This window comes from Peromyscus eremicus, chromosome 3 (assembly GCF_949786415.1).
Source record: "Peromyscus eremicus chromosome 3, PerEre_H2_v1, whole genome shotgun sequence".
NCBI lineage: Eukaryota > Metazoa > Chordata > Mammalia > Rodentia > Cricetidae > Peromyscus > Peromyscus eremicus.
The window spans coordinates 108459102-108481841 of record NC_081418.1 but is presented as its reverse complement, the minus strand read 5'-3'; the positions used below and the strand labels follow the sequence as shown (position 1 = coordinate 108481841).

Sequence of the window (22740 nt, the reverse complement as noted above, 5' to 3'; positions counted from 1 at the left end):
GGGTGGTGCCTTCTACCTGTTTCTAATACCTATGAGAGTGTGAAGCAAATGCTTGAGGAGGGACTTAGGCCCTACAAAGGAGAATGAAGTAAGCCAAGATCAGAAATCAAAGGAAGAAAATTGACAGCAGCTGCCTAAAGGATTTCCCACAGATGGTTCATGCAGAATTCTTTTACTTCCTAAAATAACTTATGTTTTCTTTGTTGTAGCTTGAGTGTGCTTCTCTCTCAACCCCTTACTGATCTTTAAAGAAAACTACAAACCACAATCTTATCTAGGCAGTGTCCTCAGCCTTCATATCCAGATTAAGAAGAGTGGACATAGCCAGAAGATAGAAGTTCTCAGTCCTGCTCTATGACCCTGAACACATGGGTCATTTCCCTGAGTTCTAACTCCCTTGGTGAAGAATTAGGAAATCAAATAATGCCTACAACTTTAAATTATCGTAACAGCAGAGAACCATGGGCTCACTGCTTGGCCATAGTATAAAAGATTATCTTAAAGGTGGTAGCAAGATTTAGGATTCAAGTCTGTGATACCAGCCTTCAGAGTCACAGAAGAGGTGATTTTCAAAGCATGTACCAAGGGGATTATCCTACTGTCCCTAGTCTGTTTCTTTATGCTTGCATTGGGAAAGAAACAAACTCCTCTGTTATCTAGTCTCCAGCATGGCCTCTGATGATCTGTGTCTGTTTCTCTTCATGTTCTGGCCACCCATCTTTATATTGAACAGGTAGACTGGTGTAACCAACAGGATAGCAACAAAATAATGACACATAACTTCTAAGGAGCTTATGTTTGGTTTTCTGGTAAGCACTCTAGGGAAAACCTACTACCACGATGTAAACATACCAAGCTCCAATGGAGAGGTCCACATGGCAGAGAATAATTAGCATTGGCCAAGAGCTATGTGAGCAAGCCAGCACCAGTCAACATTTTAGAACTCACATGCAGCTACATGAGAGCTTTTAAGCCAGATCCTCCCAACTAAGTTTAATTTTTTTTTAAATTTATTTATTTATTTATTTATTTGTTTGTTTGTTTGTTTTTTTTCTTCCGAGACAGGGTTTCACTGTGTAGCTTTGCGCCTTTCCTGGAACTCACTCTGTAGCCCAGGCTGGCCTTGAACTCACAGAGATCCACCTGCCTCTGCCTCCTGAGTGCTGGGATTTAAGGTGTGTGCCACCACCACCCGGCTGGAAGGAGGTCTTAAATATAGGCTTACAGCACAATGGGAGAACCCCAGAGGGCAGAAGTTCGCTATTGATGTTTTACAATCTTGCCTCTAAGCTGTTAACACCCATTATGCAGGATACACAGACAAGGAACTTCCCCTAAGCATTCAGGAGGTTGAAACCCTGGAGGGAATTAGCATAGGAAGGATATCAAGGTCACGGTCAGCAAGCAAGGCAACAGTTACCCAAAATGGGTGCCAGAACCCTACAGGTCTCCCTTTTACTAATAAATGAGCTTTTGACTTAGGTTGCATGGGACGTCAGCAGGTCACCTTACCCGTCATAGAGATGCCTGCCCAGGCCACACAGGCGCTCTGTCTTAGGTTGGTGAGTGCCCCCCTAGGCATTACCCATCTCTGAATATTCATTATCATACAGGCTAATTTTAATTCTTGATTCATAGACAGGCTAGGATAATATTTGGAATTTAATCTATTTATTTAAGACAGGGTTTTGTATAGCACAGGTTGGTCTTAAACTTCCTATGTAGCCAAGGACAATTTTGATCCTGTTTCCACCTTCTGAGCATTGGGATTACAGACATGCACAACTACACTAGGATTATGCTGTGCTGGGAATTGAACCCAAGGCTTTGTGCATGCTAAGCAAGCATTCTACCATCTAAACTATAATCCTCATCTAATGGCTGGTATTTTCAGCTGTTAAATTTGCATGTGACTTATTACACAGAAATAGACAACTCATACAATGCTAGTAAGATTTTTTTGGTAAGATTAGATAAAATAACATATGATCAATATGTACCATATTTTGGCACATACTCAAGGCAACAGGTTCATTCACATATATATCCAAATCAACCAGAGTGATACCTGGCAGATAATTATTGCTCACTAATTATCTTTTAAATGAACATTAGGTACTGCCAGTTTTCCTATCACTAACACCATCGTCATCCCAAACAGAACACTGTCCAAATAAGTTGAATCCATACATTTCTTGTCCTAAAAATTCCTTTACTTAATTTTCTTCAGAAATATCAAAACAAAAATGTTATTTGAAATTCCTTAAACCAGATGTCTCTCTCTTCCTTCCCATGCTCTCTCTGTCTCTGTCTCTCTCTCTTTCTGTCTCTGTCTCTCTCTCTCTCTCTCTCTCTCTCTGTGTATAGTTTGCTGCTATAACAGTATACCTATGACTAGGCAATTTACAAACATAAATTAATAAATTAATTCCCAATCTAGAAAGTTGGATGTTCAAGATCAAGCCATGAGCATCTGATAGAGGCCTTTCATGATACATCACCACATCGTGGGAACCAGAAAAGGAGGGGCACTAACCTCACTCATGGTTAGTGATGGTACAGACTTCATGGCTCAGTCACTTCTCAGATGCCTCACCTTCCTACACCATCAAAATGGTAGTCTGCTTTCAATATGAATTCTGGAGTAGACATTCAAACCTAACACCGGAGGAACATAAGTTCCACATGTATGCTGAGTTCTGGCATTTAACTATACAGCAGTTTAGATATGCCTTGTCAATGGTCCAGAACCACAGTTAGTTTACACAAGAAAATTCACTGTATGTTGTATGTAGTGAACTCATGAGTGAACATTCGTTAGAGAGTGCTAAAACCCATTACTTACCATCCACACAGGAAGGTCGGTTTCTTGTTGTCCCAGCCACTTTCCCAGGTAGACAGGAACACTTCACTGTTTGCGACCGCTCCTCTATACGGTTCTTGTTACAACACCTGTGGGCTGCGATCACTTCACAGGTCCCTCCTTCTGGCAAGACAATAAAAAGATGTATATTGATTAGACCCAACACAGGGGTTAGTTAGGCATATTAGAATACACAGACAGGTTTGGAGAAAATGACAGGAATTATAGAGGCTTCCTGTGACATACAATTACTAAAGAGCTCTCTTCCATGGTCCATGCAGCCTCAGAGAACACAGGCATTGCAGCATTACACTCAAAACAGCGACGAATGCCAATGAATAAATGGATATCTCAAGATGTGATGATTCCAGGTTGGACGTAATAGGAAGCAGTGGAGCAGCAAATGCCTGGAGCTAAAATGCCAAGTAAAGAGACCACCTCATTTAGATGGACTGTGCTGAGCACTCTTACCTGTGCTATCAGCATTTAAGGTTCTCTGAACACCCACCAATGATGAGTAGCAACAATACAGTGATACAGAACCTACAGTACCAGGAAAACGGCCAGTAATCAGTTCTTCCCACTGCCTACCCATGTTTAGGGGGCTAAACTGGATGAAAATCTAGCCCAGAATCATTGCCAAGCCCAGACGGCATACACAAATGGAAGGCAGAATTTCTAGAAGAAATGGTATGTGCTTTCCACAGCACGGCTAGACATAGGACTTCATTTAAATTGTTAGGGCTCACTTATGCATGCATCAATGTGGATGGGCATCCTAATGGATTCTACACTCTACTAGCTTCTGGGTATGTGAGCTCCTGGGTCAGTGTAAAGTTGCTGAATATTCAAGTCACTTTTTTTGCTTTGGATTTTGCTATGGCTGTTAAGCTGCCCATAAGCTAGTCATCTTTCTCCATTAGCCCCCCAAAGGCTGAGATTACAGGTATGCACTGCCACAGCTGGCTTGAATCAGCCTTTTTTTTCCCTGCTGGAAGCAATGAGCTTTTTGGAGCTATAAAATATACCAGGAATTAACTTTCCCACCAGCAAGTTTTGAAATAAGAGGCAACAGGTTTTTTTTTTTTGTTGTTGTTGTTGTTTTGTTTTGTTTGTTTGTTTTTTAAGCAAAATGGGCTCCTGACATTTAGAATTCTTGACCTGTGGCATTCAATCAACAGAGATGGCAAGAATTTATTGAACAAGAAGTCTACATATTGCTATTATAAACTCTAAGGGGAGTGTATACTATCCAGATACATAGAAGGTACATATTGGCACACAGGAAAGCAGAAAAAGGGGACAGAAAAAAAGTGGATAATTAAGACACTTTGTTCTCTGAGAATTTAGTTGTAGCACAGTGTTTTAGGTTCGGTGGGAACAGGGCATGATGTAGTTCTCTCCCATCAATAATTGGAAAGTTTAGAGATCGTTTGTTGCCTGTGATAAGTAGGAGGAGCAAGGTGCTACTTGAATCCTATAGGTAGAAAATAGGGATGCCATTAAACATCCCACAACGCTTCCTGACAGTCTGCTGCAGCAAGGGAGGACCTGACTCAAAAATATTAATATTGACAGTGTTGGAAAACCTTTGTCTTCTGTTGAAGAAATACACCAAAGTGACCCAACATTAGGTAGGTAGCTCTGTCTCCTGCAAGACAAGGGAAGCAGCTTAATCCAGCTGATTTTCATTTGAATTTCACTCCTTCTACTTAGTATTTGAGTCTTAGTTTCCTCATCTGTAAAGTGAGGATAATAATCATAGCACCTACATAGCTGTGCAGATATCAACTAGATAGCATACCCACCTAATGGGGTTATCAGTGAGCCTGATATTATTGTTGTAGGTCCAGAGTCCTACAACAATAATATCCAGTTGCAGAGGGGATGCCTGCGCTGACATTCCTCACCTTTGTTTTTTGTTTGGTTTTGGCAGTGATGAGGACCAAAATCAAGGCCTTGTGCATGCTAGGCAAGCAGAGTTACATCTCAAGTCTACTTACTCTCTTTCCTGTCTCAGTGTATATGGTCTTTTCTGAAATGTTCTCCCTTAGCTCCTATCCTCCTCCATCACTACAGCACAGAGGCAGAGCCCTGGAGTATTGTCTCTTAGTGTCTATCCATTTAATATCTAATCCCACCTCCCTCCAACATGCACATACACATAACTATGGAAAAAAGAGAAAGGGGATGATAGAGAAGGGGATACACACACGTGTGTGTGTGTGTGTGTGTGTGTGTGTGTGTGTGTGTGTGTGTGAGAGAGAGAGAGAGAGAGAGAGAGACAGAGACAGAGACAGAGACAGAGATATCATGAATTTTCTTTAGAGCTCAATGCCAAGATCAATTCCTTCGAGAACGTCTCATCATCTCCACAACTATTCATTCTCTTAGTGCCCCATACATTTCCAAATACCCAGTAGTCAATGTTTGTGGTTCCTCCCAGTCAAGCGGTAAACTAAGGCAGGATCAAGGTTATTGTTTATTTCTTCTCAATCCCATCAACATGGAGGGAGTCTAGAAGTCTTTCTAAATGACTGAATAATATAAATGAATTAACTGACATTAATAGGAACAGGGTATGTCCCAGGTTCTCTAAACATAGGTGGAATGGGAAGTCCTTTTGTGTATGGAGACTACAGAAAACTTCCAAGATTCTGAGTTAAAAGATGAGGGTCCATCAAGCTGTTATGAAGAGCAGGACTTGTAGTAACATAATAATCTGAGGAATTTTTAAGAAGTCATTTTATTATTACAGAGTAATTTTACATTTCCAGAAAATTTATGAAGATGATACTGAGAAGCCCCAAAAACTGCTCACTCTACTATTTCATGCTTACATTATCTAATTATTGACATCTTCAGTATGGTGCATTTGAAGTTTATTTGTCCCTGGCATTATGATCCAGTCCTATGTTACCTGCTTGCTTAACCTGTTTTGGCTTTGATGACTGGGAGCCCTTTTATTGACTTATGCATAGCTTTAACATGTGGTGACCATTGTAGTTTGTTTGACTTTTGTTTTGAATACTCCCTAACGTTTTGTCTCTTCAAGTTGCTCCAGGATCACACTCACTAACATATTTGCATTAACCAAAGTCTAAGCTCTCTTCTACTTTCTTAGTTTTAACCTTTTCTACTCCAGGGTTCAACCAGGCAGATGACATTGTGTTCACTTCCCTTATCTCTCTGGGTGTCTCATGGCTGTGACATTTTCTTGAACATTCATTGCTTTTCAATAACCTTGGCATTTGGGGGTAGACTGGTCAGGCATTTTGCAGAATGTCTTTCAACTGGGCTTTGTCTAATGCTTTTCTTATGATTAGAGTAAGGTTATGTGTTTTTGAAGGAAGATTGGAAAGGTAAATGCCACTCTGGTTCTAACCTATCACAGGTATACACTATCAGTCCAGCTTTGCCTTATTGATGCTGAATCTGGTCACCAGGCTGAGGGAGTAGCCGTCAGATTTCTTCATTGTTATCGTATTTTCTCTTCTTTTCCATTTTGTAGTATATTCCTTGGAAGGAAGTTGCTGTGAACTGTCCACATCTAGGAACTGAGGAGTTATATTTTGTGTCCTGAAATTATGATAATACATAAAAGTATTTAGGATTCTTCTGCATGAACGTGGTCTCTTTTTCCCCATTTTCATTTATTTATATTTATGTATACTCATAGATTTTATTTATGCATGATATTATGTAGTATGAGGTCACTTAATTGCTTCAAACATTTCTGCTTTGACTACTGTGAGGTTTCTTTGGGCTTCTATTCCTCTTTGCCACAGTGACCATTGTAAACTTGGTTTGTTTTTGTCTTTATCTGAATTCTTCCTCACTTCTTGGCTCTTCAAAATACTAAAGGATATTATAGATGTCCTGGCCTTAAGCTATAATCAGCCACTTCTCCAGAGCAATTATTGTAGCATTTCAAAAATGTACTACAATCAATGAATTAAGGCTTCCAGGCCAGGTAAGACAGGGTTAAATTGGAGGGAGCCTTCTCCTCCCTCTCTCTCTCTCATCCTTTCTGATGCAGTATGGCAAGCATAGAGATTTGGAAAGACAATGGCCAGTTCCAATGTGGGGGTTCAGTGCCATCTCCCTGGCAGTTGTGTACAGGAAAGATTGGAGAAGAGACAAGTGGCCAAACAAGAGGGACAAATCACACTGCACAATACTGAGCAGGAAATAGAAAGACTTGAGCTGGGGCCAATGGAAAGTATCTCCCAATCTCCACACTCGTAGGCCTGGGATCAGAGTTAATGGAACAGGTCCAATGGTACGTTTCACTCTCACCCAGTCACCCACGATCATGTTGCTTTGGCTAGCAGTTGTCAACTACAACTACCTTCAATCAATTCGGTAATAGCTAGGTTTATACTTCATAAAAATACCACAATTTTAAGTGACTAATTGGCTCTAATACCAGACAGCAGCAGCATTTGTGATGGAAAATAGCACAAGGCATGTGGATGCTCCCAGGAGGTACTTTGAATCTCATTTGATTTACACTCACGTCAGCAGTTGTGATAGATGCACAAGATCATGAGTGTAGCATGCTGAATCCCAGCAACTTTACACGACATCACCCCCAGCATAAGAAAAACCAAGTCCCAGATACAATTGATTACTTGATTAGATGCACACAAGAGTAACTGCAGTCTATCAGATTCCAAAGCTCATGAGGTTTGCATCTTGTACAAAAAAATAGTGATTCCTTATTGATCAAAAGCATCCAGAAAAGAAGTCTGTCCTGTCTCTCGGGATGGCTGTCAAAGCTAAGGATCCACAATGCCTCTTCTCCCATTCCTGTCTGTGCCCTCATTTGCCACCCCTCTCCTTTACTCTCCTGCCTCCTCTGCAGACACTGGTCATAGGCTGAGGAAATCAAGCTAACATGCCAGGCATGTGCTTTCCCAAGGATTCCCACATTACCTGGGACACTATCCCTGCAGATCTCTGGCTCACTCTTTATCTTCTTCATCTTTGTTCAAATGCCACTTCATAAGAAGCCTGATTGATTACTCCATTAGAATAAATCCCAATTTCCTCAGCAGGCACACATGAGAATTTTTCCTTTGATCTCTGTCTGACCCCCATCCTCTCCTAGAGGACCTGCTACTTCAAATGCTAGGTGCAGTTTCTTTGTTGTCCTTGCTGTCTGTGTGTCCCTTACTGGAGTGTGAAACTATGGAGAAGGGCCCCTCTCAGTCTAGTTTAGTTTTCAGAATTGCTTAAAGATGGAGCTAAGGCTATTTATTGCTACCCAAGTTATCTGAGGAAGATGAACACCTAGAGAATGACACAGTCCTGTAACTAGTGGTGACATCAGTGCCATTAAAGCCATCAACTGGGGCTACAGAGCTGGCTCAGTAGGCAAAGTACTTGTCACACAAGCCTGAGGACCTCGTTCAGGTCACCAAGACCTATGTAAGAGGGGAGGGTGGTAGACATCTATAACCCCAGCACTTCTGGGGCAAAGATAGGTAGATCCTAGGAACTCTCTGGCCAGTTTGTCTAGCCAAATTGGTGAGCCCCAAAGCAATTCAATATTCAAATCTATCCTGCTTATGTAAGTCGAATTCACTTGCTTGTGCTGACAAAATAAAAATATTGAACATTTTATAGGAAAAGTTTTCCTTACGCTAAGTGATGATTTGTGGGGTTTTATAGGCCATATAAAGGGGTCCAGCTGCCTTCATGAAAGCAAGGAGTCTGCTACCGCAGTTTCTACAAATTTAGTAAAACAAACTATACTTTAATGATAGTACTCTGCTAAGGAAGAATGAAAAGAATTGTAATTATCCCATTACCAGCTATCCAAAGCTAGTACTAAATGACAAGCATTTGATGGATGGACAGACAGGCATATGGATACAGAACGTAACTGAGAAAGGTGGATGTCTTCAGCATAGCAAATAACGTATGGTAAACATGGAAAATGTAGTTTTTCCACCCAGATCTATATTTAATATTTCTTAGTGATAGCAGAATCCCACATTTAATTTAGCCCATGTAAAATTTAGTGAGAAATTCATGAAATTCTATGAAAGTAAAACCCTGGTTTTGTACCATAACCACAGAGATTACAAAGGCTATTGTTCACAGCAGCTGGATGCTCGGAAAAGAGGGAATGGACACACACACACACACACACACACACACACACACACACACACACACACAATCTGTTCAAATCAAAGGGAAGAATTTGTTTTATCATAACTTTTTCTAAAAACTAGAAATATGGACCCCTTTATTTAATATTATTTGCATTTTAAGGAGTACCTAGTGAACTGTCCCTTTAAATCTAAATTCCAAAGTTACTTGAAAATCACAACAATATTTATCATGTAAATGCTTCTCAGCCTTTTCCGTGGCGCCATTGCCAATCCATTCCCAAATTTTATCTTCATCCAAGTCTAAATGATTTCAAGATGATCTATGGCTTGTCAAAGCAGAGTCATTTAAAAGCTCAGAAAATCAGACTTCTCCTTTCTGCATATGGATTATTTGGAGAATGGCTTCTTCTGGATTGTGCCCAGCATCTGTACACCCAGCCAATCACAGAAGGAATAACTGATTAACTAACGGCAGAAGATACAACACAAATAACAAACAGTTTGGATGCTGTCTGTACTATTCAGATTTCCAAACTGCTGCTCATTTTGACTATAGAAAACAAGTCTCAGATCAAAATATTCATAGAAATGCAGCCCTATACCCTAAATGTACTTTTATAAAGGGTTGTGTTGTTTTCCAGTTAGGACCTAATACAGAATGTACCTGTAGGTCAATTTGAAATAGCCAAGTAGGTTCAGCACATAACAACTGCCTAGTTCTCTCCCCAGCATGTACCTTCAATAGAGTCTCTTGCCTCTCACCCTCTTCACCTACCTTCACCCCAGTGCAAGGCAAAATCCCTTTCAAGGACATACTCTTGGGGCATCACTCTGTTTCCCATCCCTCTCTATCTCTTCAGTTTGTCAGAGCTCTGAGTGTATTATCAACTTTATTCCTAACAGAAAAAGAAAATTTCTAATGCTCTCAAAGGTGAAAAGAAGACACCATTTTAAGATTATTTTAGGCAGCATCAACTCTCTGCAGAGTCCAAATGCTCCAAGCAAGAGATCTCTTACCTAGCTCCATGCATCACTGTCTTGCTCTGTACAGGAGAGGAAGCCCAAGGGAGCTGGATTTCTAAGGATAATGTTTCTTTTAAAAGGTCTCCCCACTGATGACAATTGTGCATCATGATGGAAAGGGAAGGAAAAGGCTAGGAATGACTGGCAGGCTGATGATTAAAAGCTGAGCTGAAGATTGTCATCATAACCAGAATTTGTCCCAGATTGCAAATCTACTAACAGTAGCCTATACTAAGCAACTGATTCATTCCGGGTTATAAACTGGGAAAAAGCAGTTTAAAATGGTCACCCATGGGAGGTTCCTCATGTCTATTCCTTTTCATATGTCAAGGAATTCAATGTTTATCTGTATGCTGATGGCTTTACAAGCAAAAAGAAGAAGTGTAGTGGAACAATTTAAATTATCACAAGAGCAGGCTTTCTGGGAAAGAAAAGAATACTCTAGGCAAGAAGATATAGTGAACTGCTTTTCTTTTCTAGAAAGCCTGCTTTTGTGTGGTAATTGCCTCAAAAACAGAGCAAAAATGAATACATGCAATTTCTTCATTTGCTCCGTGTGTGTGTACGTGTGTGTGTGTGTGTGTGTGTGTGTGTGTGAAAGAGAGAGATTCTAAACTCAGTCTTCTTTGAATGCTCTTCCTGAACTGATACACAAATATTTTCCTAATATATGTTTATATAATTCACATAATTCTCCCATAACAACATTCAGAATGCATGATTATGATTTTTAAAGTAATGCTTACTTTTGCTCTAAAGGGTTGGCACAGCTCATTTTCTAAGTGATGGAATTGACTAAACGTCTGTGATAGATAGAAAAGAGAAAATAAAGAAGCAGAGAAGGGAAGAATTGATGACAGCGAGTAAAGAAAGAAAAGAAAAATTCGTATATGAGAAGAAAGGCTAAATATTAATTTTTATTATAAAATATTTTCATAAATTACTTGAGGAATTCTTTCATACATGCACACAATGTATTTTGTTCATATTCAATCCACACTTTCTCCTCCTAAATCTTCCCAGATCCTCATCTCCTTACCCTTTCCCAAATAAACTAATATTTTGGAAACTTTTCTAAAATAGCCTTTATATGATCTTTTTCAAGGCTCAAATTGAATGATAAATCATAGCTTTTCAAAGATGTGACTTTCTAGTACATCTAGAAAAACCAACTTGAAACTTTGGTTTGAGGTAGAGTCAAAATGTACGAAAGCTTTTTATTCTAAATGAAATAACTTAGAAATGAAGTAGCAACTAACACACACACACACACACACACACACACACACACACACACACACACACACCATGAGTCTTATGAGTCTTTGTAAACAGCCAAGCAAAGATATGTGTTTAAGGTCTATGATGGCTAACTTTGGTTTGCATCTGGAAGAGAGGGAACCTCAATTGCAGAATTATGCTTTGTTCATAATGTTTATCACAGCAACAGTAAGCAAATGAGGACACAAGCAAAGCAGTATTTGGAGGAAATTAATAAAAATCTAGGCTGAAGTATGTTAAGATTGACAAGATTAATTGGACATTTAGATTTTCACTTTATTTCAAGTAGTTCCTTTCTTGAAAAGCTGTAATATGTAAGATAAAGCAGAGAGCCTTTGAGATTCACTTTTATAGGACTTCCTGATCAGAGCTTAAAAATAGCTCTTTAGGAACCTATTGTAGCGGATGTCAGAAATGCATATTTAAGACACTGTAAAAAATGCTTTATTGACCCAATGGGCTGGAAGGAAGCTCCAAGTGTCTCTGTCTGTGAATCATTGACAGGAGAGACACTAATGGATCTTTAGGCACAGTCTGGTCAAGCAGGGCAAAATGGCTGTTTAATGTGTTTAGGCTTAAGATTAAACAAATTACCATCTTTTCTGTTCTCTGGGCATGTATAAGACAGATTTTTAAAAAGAAGAAACCTGGGAAGGATAGCCAAGTCCGATGCAACATACAATGGGAAGACCACACACAGAAGCTATTTGCTAAAATTCTAGTCCTGGTATATGGTATTTCCTCTTATTTTTCCTCCAACACTTTGGTTTCTCAACTAACAAGTAGATGATAAAATCAGCTTTATAAAGGTGCTTTGAGGACTAAATAGGTGTGGGGGTTATGTAGCTCAGACAGACTACAATAATACTGGGTTCAAAGTAGGTACCAAAGGAAATCTGATGCTACTGATGCTTTTGGGATGATCTTAGACTAGCTGGGAATATTGATGGGAGAAATAGTTTCCCTGTGTTTTCCCTCTTTTTGCCAGCATGAAGTATGTGCATCTTCTCCTTTCTACCTAGTCAGTGACGAAGTGACTATATTCAGTTCTCAAACTCCCCCTGAAATGAAATACTAAAGTAACATCTAGAGCAACTCATCTTATTCACTAGATTCCTCTTTTACTAAGAAAGAAATGACTTATACAGTGGATGCAGTAGGACTCAACTATATGAATCATTTTTATTAATGGCTCTATTCACATGGAAAGACAAAGAATCTCTGATTCTTGACTATTTCTTAAGTAAGGTAGGATTTTGATTTCTTCACAATAAGGAAAGCTCTCGATGACACTGAAGACTGTAGCCCCTGTTATGGGCTGAACATCAAATTGTCATTGTGTTACTCTCAGGGCTATCAGAGGATTTTTATCTGTTAAAATGGAGCAGAGACTATCATATATATATATATATATATATGTATATCTACCTCTCTATTCTTCATCCCCAAAATATGCTTAGTCTGGACTTACCCTTAATACTTTGTAAATTACTGTCATGTTAGAAATTATTTATTGTCCATAACATAATCATTCAAATAAAATAAATATGAAATAAAAATAAATAAAACAAATAAATGGGACTCTTCTCTGTCCAAGATGCATTTTCACCCTGGATGACCATGAATGTCTCTGGAAAACTGAATTACAGTGTCTGAGCTTTTTAGCATCCCTGGGCTATAATCTACAATAATAAGATATAATCTACTTCCATTGTTAGGACTCAAGATAAGAAAATGTCTCTGCCTACCATTCCATTACAAAGTAGGGCAGCTTTGGTCTAAGTCGTCTGTAGACCTTCTTCAGCCACACAGTGAACCAAGGTTACTGACTCAGCTAGGCAATGGCAATCTGACTTTCCTTCTCCTTTGGTAGCCTTCAAGGCTGAGTTTGATACAGGGACAATTTCTAGACAAGACGCAGGCTATCCTATTTCATATGAGGAACCCTTGTGGCTATGTTAATTTCCCTAGGATTATATGAAAAAGTGGCACTGAGGTTGAATATTTTAACACTGAAATGATATTTCAAATAATAAGCCTGTCTTGAGTTACTCAGCTCAGGGACTGAGGTTACAAAGTTGTGCCTTCTAAGTCTTGGACCCTCAGAAATAAAATGTTCTCTCTTTAAGGAATATTAAGAGTACTAGAGAGTTGATGGGAAATTAATAAAATGTGCAGCATACAAGTTCTTCTTACCAATATAAAATGCACTTTAGTTTAAAAAATACCACTGAAAGAGGGGCATTTGGACCAGGTGATGGTGGAAAGACAGATTTCTGAATGGTGGGGATGACTGCATCTATCTTTCAGGTGCTGGGAGCCTCCTATCAGGGGCCACATGCATTTGAATTGTTCATCTGCGATAATGGGTCATCTATGTGCCTCTTCACTGTACTCTTACATCGCCTACTTACCATGTCATTCATTTGGGGTCTATATTTCCTCATTACATACATTTAATGACATCCAAACATGAATATAGCTTGAAATAAAAACAGTATAGAAGTGCAACAATAAATATGTATTTTAAAAAATCTCTTTGAAGGAGTTCCTCCCATTATCCTCCTTGGGGTGAATATGATGGTTGTTGAATGGAACACAGCACTGATAATACACAAGTGTCTTCATGACAACATAAAAGAACAACTAATTAACAATATGATGCTCACAGCCCATCACTGCTACACCACAGCTATTTTAAGACATCTCCTCCAGCTAAATGACAAACATACTCATAGAACAGTATCACTAAGTTGGCTTAGGCTGAGAGGATAAAACCATGATGTCAAATAACTTAGGTAAGGTGGTTGGAAGACATTGTCCTCTGGAAGATACAGTCTCACTCTAGGGCTTGATGCCCATTGGTGGCCCTTCTTACCACAAACTGACCTTAAATTGCAAGCCCTTTCTTCAGCACACATGAAACATGAAAACCACATACAACACCCCACACACTAGATTTTATCTGTGGACTAATTATTAGCAACCTCTTAAGCAAATGAATGAACAAACAAGAAATTAGTATTTTGGTTACATCTATTGCTTTCTATAATAAAAGGCTTTGTCAGGAAGCAGTTTATATGGCTATGGTTCTCAACCGTCCTAATGCTGAGACCCTTTAATAAAGTTCTTCGTTTTGTGGTGACCCCCCAACCATAAAATTATTTTTGTTGCTACTTCATAACTGTAATTTATTTTGATACTGTTATGAAATATAATGCAAATATCCATGTTTTCCGATGGTGACCCCTGGGAAAGGGTTGTTCGACCCCCAAAGGGGTCATGACACACAGGTTGAGAAATGCTGCTCTATGGTACCAAAGGCTATTTATTTATTTATTTTTATTTATTTTTTAATCTCAGATATCCATGTCTAGGCAGAATGGTTAGAAACATAATGTTTGAGACTGGAAATTAGACCTGGGAGCCACGCTAACAGGATTTTGATACAGCTCCCATGCTTTATCAGATGTACTTATCTCAAGAAAACCATGATGCTTTGCTTACCTATTTTGCTCATCTGAAAAGTAACGAAGAACAATCTTTCATCCCTTATGAGGTGTCCTGAAGACGAACAAGTGAACACAAACAAAACATGGGCAAAGGTGGAGACTGGAAACCATCACGCAACTGTCTGCGACGGTGATCACTCTCTCTCCTCTTGTTCCAAGGTTGGCTACGAAAGCTTGCTAGGGGGACACAACTGGCTGTTAAGGGAACTGACATGTCACAACCATGCTGAGAGTTAATTGACTGTGCAAAACCCTCCAGAGATCCCCTTTTGCCGTTGCAGCAGCTAGCAATATTTCAGATCAGAGGTCAGCAAACTTTTTCTGTAAAGGTCCAGACTGTAAATATTCTCAGCTTTGTAGGCCTTCTGGTAAGGGCAACTGCCAAACTGCCATTACATCATGCAAATAGCTTCGAGCAATATGTGAACAGGTGAGCGTGGCTGTCTGCCCACACCGGTGTTGTTTATGGAAACAGAAACTCGAATTTCATATAATTTTGATGTGTCATAAATCATCTCCATTTGATCATTTTTTTCCCTAGGCATTCCAAAAAGCAGAGTGTTCTCTTAGCCTTTAGATCATACAAATCTAATGGTGAACCAGGTCTGCCTGATGGGCCATAGTTTGCCATTCTTAGTTCAGTTAGTGACCACTCTAGAATTCTTGCTGATTAACTGAAAACCCAAGATGTCTTATAATCAACTAGTAAACGTTGTTACTTTTTTTTAAAGCCAATGATGAAGGAATGAGTTGTTGCTGACAATACGCCAAGGTCCATTCACTACATTATCTTTTAAGATGATGAGACTAAATAAGATACATTCAACCCTTGGTGTGCTTATGTAACTTCCACCAATGTGTTTAATCACAGTGATAATGATGGCTGGAGACATCTCCAAAGCTTTTGCCCACTGAAAAAGTCTTCCAAACCTCTGCCTTCTGTGAGTCACTCCAAGGAGATAGATAATTCTGCTCAGCTCTGGCTGAGGGTCTGACCCTTGTCATCCTGGTATTTTATTGGCTTGGCTGAAAGGTAATAATAAAAGTCTGTATTTATTTATAATGTGAGACTGAGCTTCACAACAACAGCCAGGGAGATCAAAACATCACAGACATTTAAGGGGAAAAGAGGCAAACAGAAACGGATTTGTGTTACACATGGTAGAAGTCATTAAGGATGACTCAGGTAGAAAAACTTATTACTTCTCTTTTTGACAGTGATGACAATTTAATAGCATTTGACTCCACCAAGTTGCATATGGCATCCGGAGGCATTGAAAGGGGTGGTTTATCAAGATGATAAACAAGGTTTCATTTCCTCTCTGGCTGCATGGATGTGATCAGAAGCCTAAGGCCACCTGAATTCACTTAGGCTGGCCACAGGCAGACACTAAGCTACCAAGGGACCATCTGTGCTTGAAATGAGCCTCCCTTTAATGGACCTCCTCCAAGCAGGCCAGCAGTTGCAGAGGCAGGCATGCTTGCATGTGTGCATGCACACTGCTTTCAGGGTAGGCTGAAGGGCAGAGGGAAGAATGTTAATTGTTTTAGAAACCTCGTTATGTAGGAAACTCATGCAGCCCAGTTTCAAATGACAGTTAGTTTTGCTTTGTGGATGGGGTAGCTATTGCAAAGCAGGGTGTTTAGAATCTCATTTTGTGAAGATAGTAGAATGAATTCGTGTGAAGAAGAATATTCAGAGACACTTCTAATGAGGTGTTTCTTTGTATGACTACGATCATCATTGCCATATGTCACTGTCACCCTACAGCAGACTCTGGCCTGCTACACCTATTGTTTTCTGTTCCTGTGAAGCCAGTAGCTTTTCTTCCTTGTTCCCAGCTCCTGAAGTTGGATAGGTGCTGATTTTAGTCCCAGTCCCATTAAGACTCAGTCCTGAATGTGCCGATCCTGCCATCATCTCCAGATGCCAGGAGCTTCTAACAGTTCTGGCAATTTGACTCAAATTATTCACTGTGAGACCCAACCATGGAACACATATACCTAGAAAATAATAAAGTTTTCCTGTCTCATTGTTGGAGAAATATGGCTGGAGCTTGCTCATACCTTAGCACCAAGGTAGAAAAGTCTGTAAGGGAATGGAATCAACACAGGAGAGGGTTGGAAGCCTCCCCAATACTGCTGTTAGTGCCCTTTGCTATTTCCTACAGAAATCCCTTTGCTATTTCCTCTTGACTTTGAATTTGTTTTTTTTCTCCACTCATAATGCAAAGAGCCATGAAGTGCATATGTATTAAAAAATATCAGAAAGATTATATTGTATTTCTCTTTTCTTTGTAGATAGGCATTGAAGTTGAATATTTGTGTCAGCTTCCATTTCCTCAGAGAATTCTTTCTTACTCTCTCAGGTCAATGATACCTTGTTCCTCTGCACTCTCAAATCACTATGACCTTCACTTCGGCACATCCATAATCACATCTTTACAAGTATGTGTTAAATATTTTATCACTGTTTCCAGTAAGAAATAAAAACCTCGCAGGGCAGTGGTCATGCATGTTTTCACTGATGGTGTTGCCTCAAGTGGTCAGCAGAATGTCTGATTTTGGAAATTGTTTTGGCCAACATAATGCATTCCTCAGTGTCCATGGGGAATTAGTACTAGACTCTCCACAAAGATATTGATATCTGGGGATGATAAGGTCATTCTGTAAAATGTTGTGGCATTTACATATAATTTACACACACTTTGAACTTCTGTGTATTAGAAGAATAACTTAGGCCAATGCAGAGTGTAGTGTGGCCTCACATTCTTTCCCTTTATAATACTTTCTTCTTGTCAAGAATGGAATTTGTGACTTCCTCCCAGCTAACATAGTATAGAAAGAGTGATTGCATGTGACTCTCAAAACTGGGTCTGAGATGATGGTTTATTTGGTAAAATACTTGCCACATAATCATGAGGACCTGAGTTCAAAGCTCATAACCATATTTAAAAAGAGCCAGCCCTTGAGATCTGTACCTGTAATCCCAGTACTGGGGAGTGAAGACAAGCAATCTAGTTTGCTGACCAGCTATCTACTCTAGCTGAATCTGCAAGCTTCAAGTTCAGGGAGATATCCATGCTTGAAAAACAAGGCAGAGAGTGTAGATTGAAATTTCTCTGGTCCTGCCTTGCCCAGTAGTCCAGATAAATCTCTCCCACCCGTGGTCCCACAGCCACTTATAAAATAATCACTTAGAGGCTTGTTATTAACTATAATCTGTATGGTCTATGGCTCAAGCTTCTTGCTAGCTAGCTCTTTCATCTTAAATTAACTCATTTCTATAAATCTGCTGACATCTTGTTGCTCCTTCAGCAGCAGGCTCGCATCTCTCCCCATTCTACCCTTCTTTTCTCTGTCTCTGCTTGGATTTGCTACCTGGCTGTAAGCTTTCTTACCATAGGCCAAAACAACTTCATTTATCATCCAATGGGAGCCACACATATTCACAGCATACAGAAAGACATCTCATAGAAAGAGGATGACTGAGAAAGACACCTGTCATTGAGCCCTGGTCTCTGCACAAACATGCACACATAAAAAAACAAAGATCAAAATTAGGTTTGTGTTACCTGTCAAAATTGATATAGTGCACCCTTCTGATAATACATCATCAGATATAGGTAGATGGATTCTCTATTGCTGGTGCTAAGTCAGTTGTGGCACTCTAAAGCAATGTGCGTATGGAAAGGAACTAAAGACAATCTTTCAGATTCTTGAGTGGTCCCTGGCCCCTTCAGCAAGAAAACAGAAAACCAGTCATTCAGACAGAAGATCTCTAGACATCACCCTTGGGAGGAAGAAGTCTTCATTTTCATGCTGGGGCATTTGATTAGAGCATAGTCTGAGCCTGCCCCTGAGTACAGTCTGGTAATACTCTAAGAGAAAGTTTCTAAATCATGCCCAGAGTCTAATCCATGGGCACTTTGAGGTAATAAGTGTGTTATTCTAAGACCTATATTTGCTGTGTAGACACCTAATGCAGGGTTTAAGTGAACCCATGTGTCTTTCAGCTTGCCTCCACCTCTTTCTTATACCCTGCCCATGTGTTCTTAGCTATGGATGAAGGGACTTCAATGTAAAAGTGGTTGCCAAGTTTGACATTTGAATCTAATTACCAAGAACATCAAGAGTCACTAGTATTTGTTTCATTTTTCAATTGTGTATACATAGATTTTGTTATTGGAGAATTTGTTCAATGAGGAAAAAGATTTACAGTTTCTACTTTACTGGTTGTAACCCTTTGTCCCATTGTGGATGCTAGGATGACCTTCAAGAGCTGCGTTTACTCATTAGGAGTGTGATAAGCAATCGTGATCGCACAGAGTCCACAGGGATGGAGAGGGGCTTACAACTATCCTAAGGATCTTTGTGTAGATTATTGGCTTTATGTTTTATATCTGGCAAATGCCAACAACTGTAGCATCATGTACCTTGATCTCCTTGTCTCTGAAATAGAAATGCTGATGAGCACCATTGTTTACATTTACAACCACTGTTCCTGCTTATCTGTGCCTTATTCCCTTTTTTTTTTTTAGTGTGTGTTTCAAATTTTTTTTTATTAAGGAACTTTTTATTCATTTTACATACTAACCACACAACCCCCTCTTTTTCCTCCTCCCACCCATCCAGCCTTCCACGTTCCATAATGCACCCCCCATTCCCTCCTCCAACAAGGTATAGCCTCCCATGGAGAGTTAGCAGAGCCTGTACATTAAGTAGAGGCAGGTCCAAGTCCCTCCCCCTGCATCAATGCTGTGCAAGGTGTCCCACCATAGGTAATGGGCTCCAAAAAGCCAGCTCATGCACCAGGGATAAATCCTGATCACACTGCCAGGGGGCCCCTTAAGCAGATCAAGCTACACAACTGTCTCACTTATGCAGAGGGCCTAGTCCAGTCCCATGAAGGCTCCACAGGTGTTGGTCTAAGTTTCACAAATTCCCATTAGTTTGGTTTGGTTGTCTCTATAGGTTTCCCCATCATGATCTTGATGCCCCTTGCTAACTGTCATCATAGAGCCTTCATCCAGTAACTGATGGAAGCAGATGCAGAGATCCAGAGCCAAGTGCCAGGCTGAGCTCCAGGAGTACAGCTGAAGAGAGGGAAGAGGGATTCTATGAGCAAGGGGCCTTATTCCATTTTCTGGTAATAGCATAGGCATTTTCCTGTCCATCTTTAGTTTACACTGTGCAGTGGACAAGAACTCTGGGATAGTACTGTAACTTAGACATGGCCAAACAGTATAGTCTTTCCCTAGTCTCAAAGAGTGGCCAGAAGGTGGGGTTTTGACCCAACTTGACTCAATCAAACTCAACCTGAGGTCTGTGTGGAAATACTGGGTTTAAAGAAGATTTATTTCTGTTGAACTTGAAGACATGAGCTGACCTTTGGAAAGGGCTTGAGCTGATGCAGAGAAAAGTGAGAGAGATTATAGCTCTTGTGACCACTTTCATCTCTCAGTACATTGTTGCTGGTCCCTCTCTGAAATTTTCAATTCAGTGTGCCAATATATTCCCCTTTTATTTGCTTAATCCATTTGGAATTAAGTTGTCAAGAAGTCCTAGGGGTTGGTAAGTAAAGACCCATAAAGCATTCAGTGCAGTGTTTAAAATGTCCTTCAAACTGGGGTGTTTTGTTACCACTGTCTTCTATTGTTATTATAGCTGCTATAATAAAACGATTGAAATTTTATCATGCTAATATGCATATGGGCCTGGCAGAATTACTAATAGTCTCTAAATTTACTGAAAGAGATTGAGAGAGAAAATCAAGTAGGTACCAATTTCCTGAGATTTTTAGTACAGGCAAAATCATAAGAACATACCACATCAATTATAGAAATTGATAATAACCAGTTGAACTGACCTTGGTCAACTGGAAGGTTGAGCCACTGTTGTTATCAAGGAAATGGCAAACAGCAGAGTCAACGATGGTGGGGAAAGGATAGGGTTAAAGACTACTGAACTCTGTAATTTGCCAAACAAGGGTTCAAATCTCAACTCTAAAGCTTGTAAATCATGTAGCATGAATTTGTGCTTTAACCTCTGTGAGTTTCATAAAATGTGGCTATAAGAACATCTCCTAAGATAATTGTGGAGAATCAATGGAATAGTAATTATGAACTGCTCACTATAGCCTGGCCCTGATTGTAATTCTCCATGGTATTACTTTTGATATTTAAGTTATACTGACCATCATGGATAAAGGATCTCAACTTTAAGTAGATGTAAATTAGACCTTAACATTTTAATGGACAAAAATATGGATTAACTATTATTTAAGAGGTATTAATATGATACATACAAATAATTGAAATGTTAAGTTGTGAGACTAAATGACAATAGCATTTTGCTATATAATCTAAAAGAATGCAACTTTGAAATGGTAAACACACCCCTATGTATAAGTTATCAATGTGTGACTCCTGCAATGAGCTGCCTGAGAATATGGTACTCTTCCTCAGTGAGCTGTAAGTCGGCCGGCAAACAGTTAAAGGATGGTAAGCTGATGAGCAGAATATGAAGTGTTCAGCTCCCTGAAGATACGTTCATGAAAGTTAGTGATGGTAATGAAATAACACAGGGAGAAGCTGGCCGAAAAGTACATATGCTTCAACCTCAGGCTAAGGTTTTCTTCTCCATATTATGTTCAGGTTAATGGGGTTAATGTGGGGTTTGGAGCTATGGAGATAGCCCAGATGGCTTATGTTCAGCTTCTACTCTAGTCAATACTACATGAAGGACATGGAGAGAGATGCTAGCTCTGGATGGCACTTGGGAAAATGTAAGGTCTTTATGACGACAGCATTTGAGATGGAACTCCTTTCTCTAGCCCCTTCCTAGTTTCGCTTGATCCTTTCTTGGTAAATAAAAAGGTTTCCCCCGAAACAAAATAGAAAGTGACTCATAAATGACAGTGCTCAAGTCAAACCTGGGGAAAGTTGTCATTAAAGATGAGCTGAAGGGGAAGTATGAAAGACAGTTTGGTGTGAATATATAACAGACATTAAAATCTAAGTTAAATGGTCCCCTGTTTATTAGAAGGACCCCGGGTAGTTCATAAAAGATGTCAACAGGTAAAATGACATGAGCAAGGTAGTGCTTTCACCTCTGTGGAAAACCGTTAGCTCTGCTGTAGGCATGCACCCAAGAATAATGAGGGCAACCAGGCAAGAAGCACATGAAAATGTTCACAGAGGCTTTGTTCATTATAGTCCCAGAGGAAGCTACTCTAATGTTCAACAGCAGCAGAGCTAAACTGGTGTGTTTATACACTAAGACAATAGGCAGAATGGAAGCAAGCCATCTATTGCTGTATTCAACAGTACCAATTAATTAAGCCAATACAAAAGAGGAGGTAGTATGTAGATCAGTTTTAATAAAATTACTTGTAAAGGTAAAATGAATCCATAGTTACAAAAGCAGTTTCCTCAGAAAGGTAATGGTGCCTGGAAAAAGTCTTCAAGGGGTTTTGTAGATTGCAGGTTATGTTGTGGTTCTTGTTTGAGTTGCATTGTTGTGGATGAATTCAGTGAGTGAATACTCACTGGATTGTGACTTGAAAGCTTTTATCCATTCTATTATATTCCAATTATAAACATGCTTGAGGCAGGCCTGGTAATACATGCCTGTAATTCCAGCTACCCAGGAAACTGGGGCAGGAGAATTCTAAGTTCCAGGCTTGCTCTGGCTACAGAGTTGAGCTCGAGGACAGCATGGGCAATTCAGTGAGAAATGTGTCTCAAAGTTTTGCAAAGTGAAAAAGGGCTCAGAATGTAGCTCAGTGGTAGAGCATTTACTAACCCTCTGTGAGGCTCTAGGATCAATCCCCCACAATATCACTCTCTAAAGCAAGAAGAAAAGAATGGAGAACATTAGAGCTCCCACTTAGAACATGCAGCCCCCACTTCAACAGGGTTTTTTTGTTTTATTA

The 22740-nt window shown here is 39.7% G+C and overlaps 1 protein-coding gene across 1 annotated transcript in view; it reads right to left on the bottom strand.

Moving 5' to 3' along the window:
• Tafa1 (TAFA chemokine like family member 1) overlaps positions 1-22740 on the bottom strand; it is a 513270-nt gene that overhangs the window by 115556 nt on the left and 374974 nt on the right. The window contains exon 2 of the mRNA XM_059258260.1: positions 2846-2986. Coding sequence (XP_059114243.1) covers positions 2846-2986 — 141 coding nt within the window. The remainder of the gene's footprint in view (positions 1-2845; positions 2987-22740) is intronic.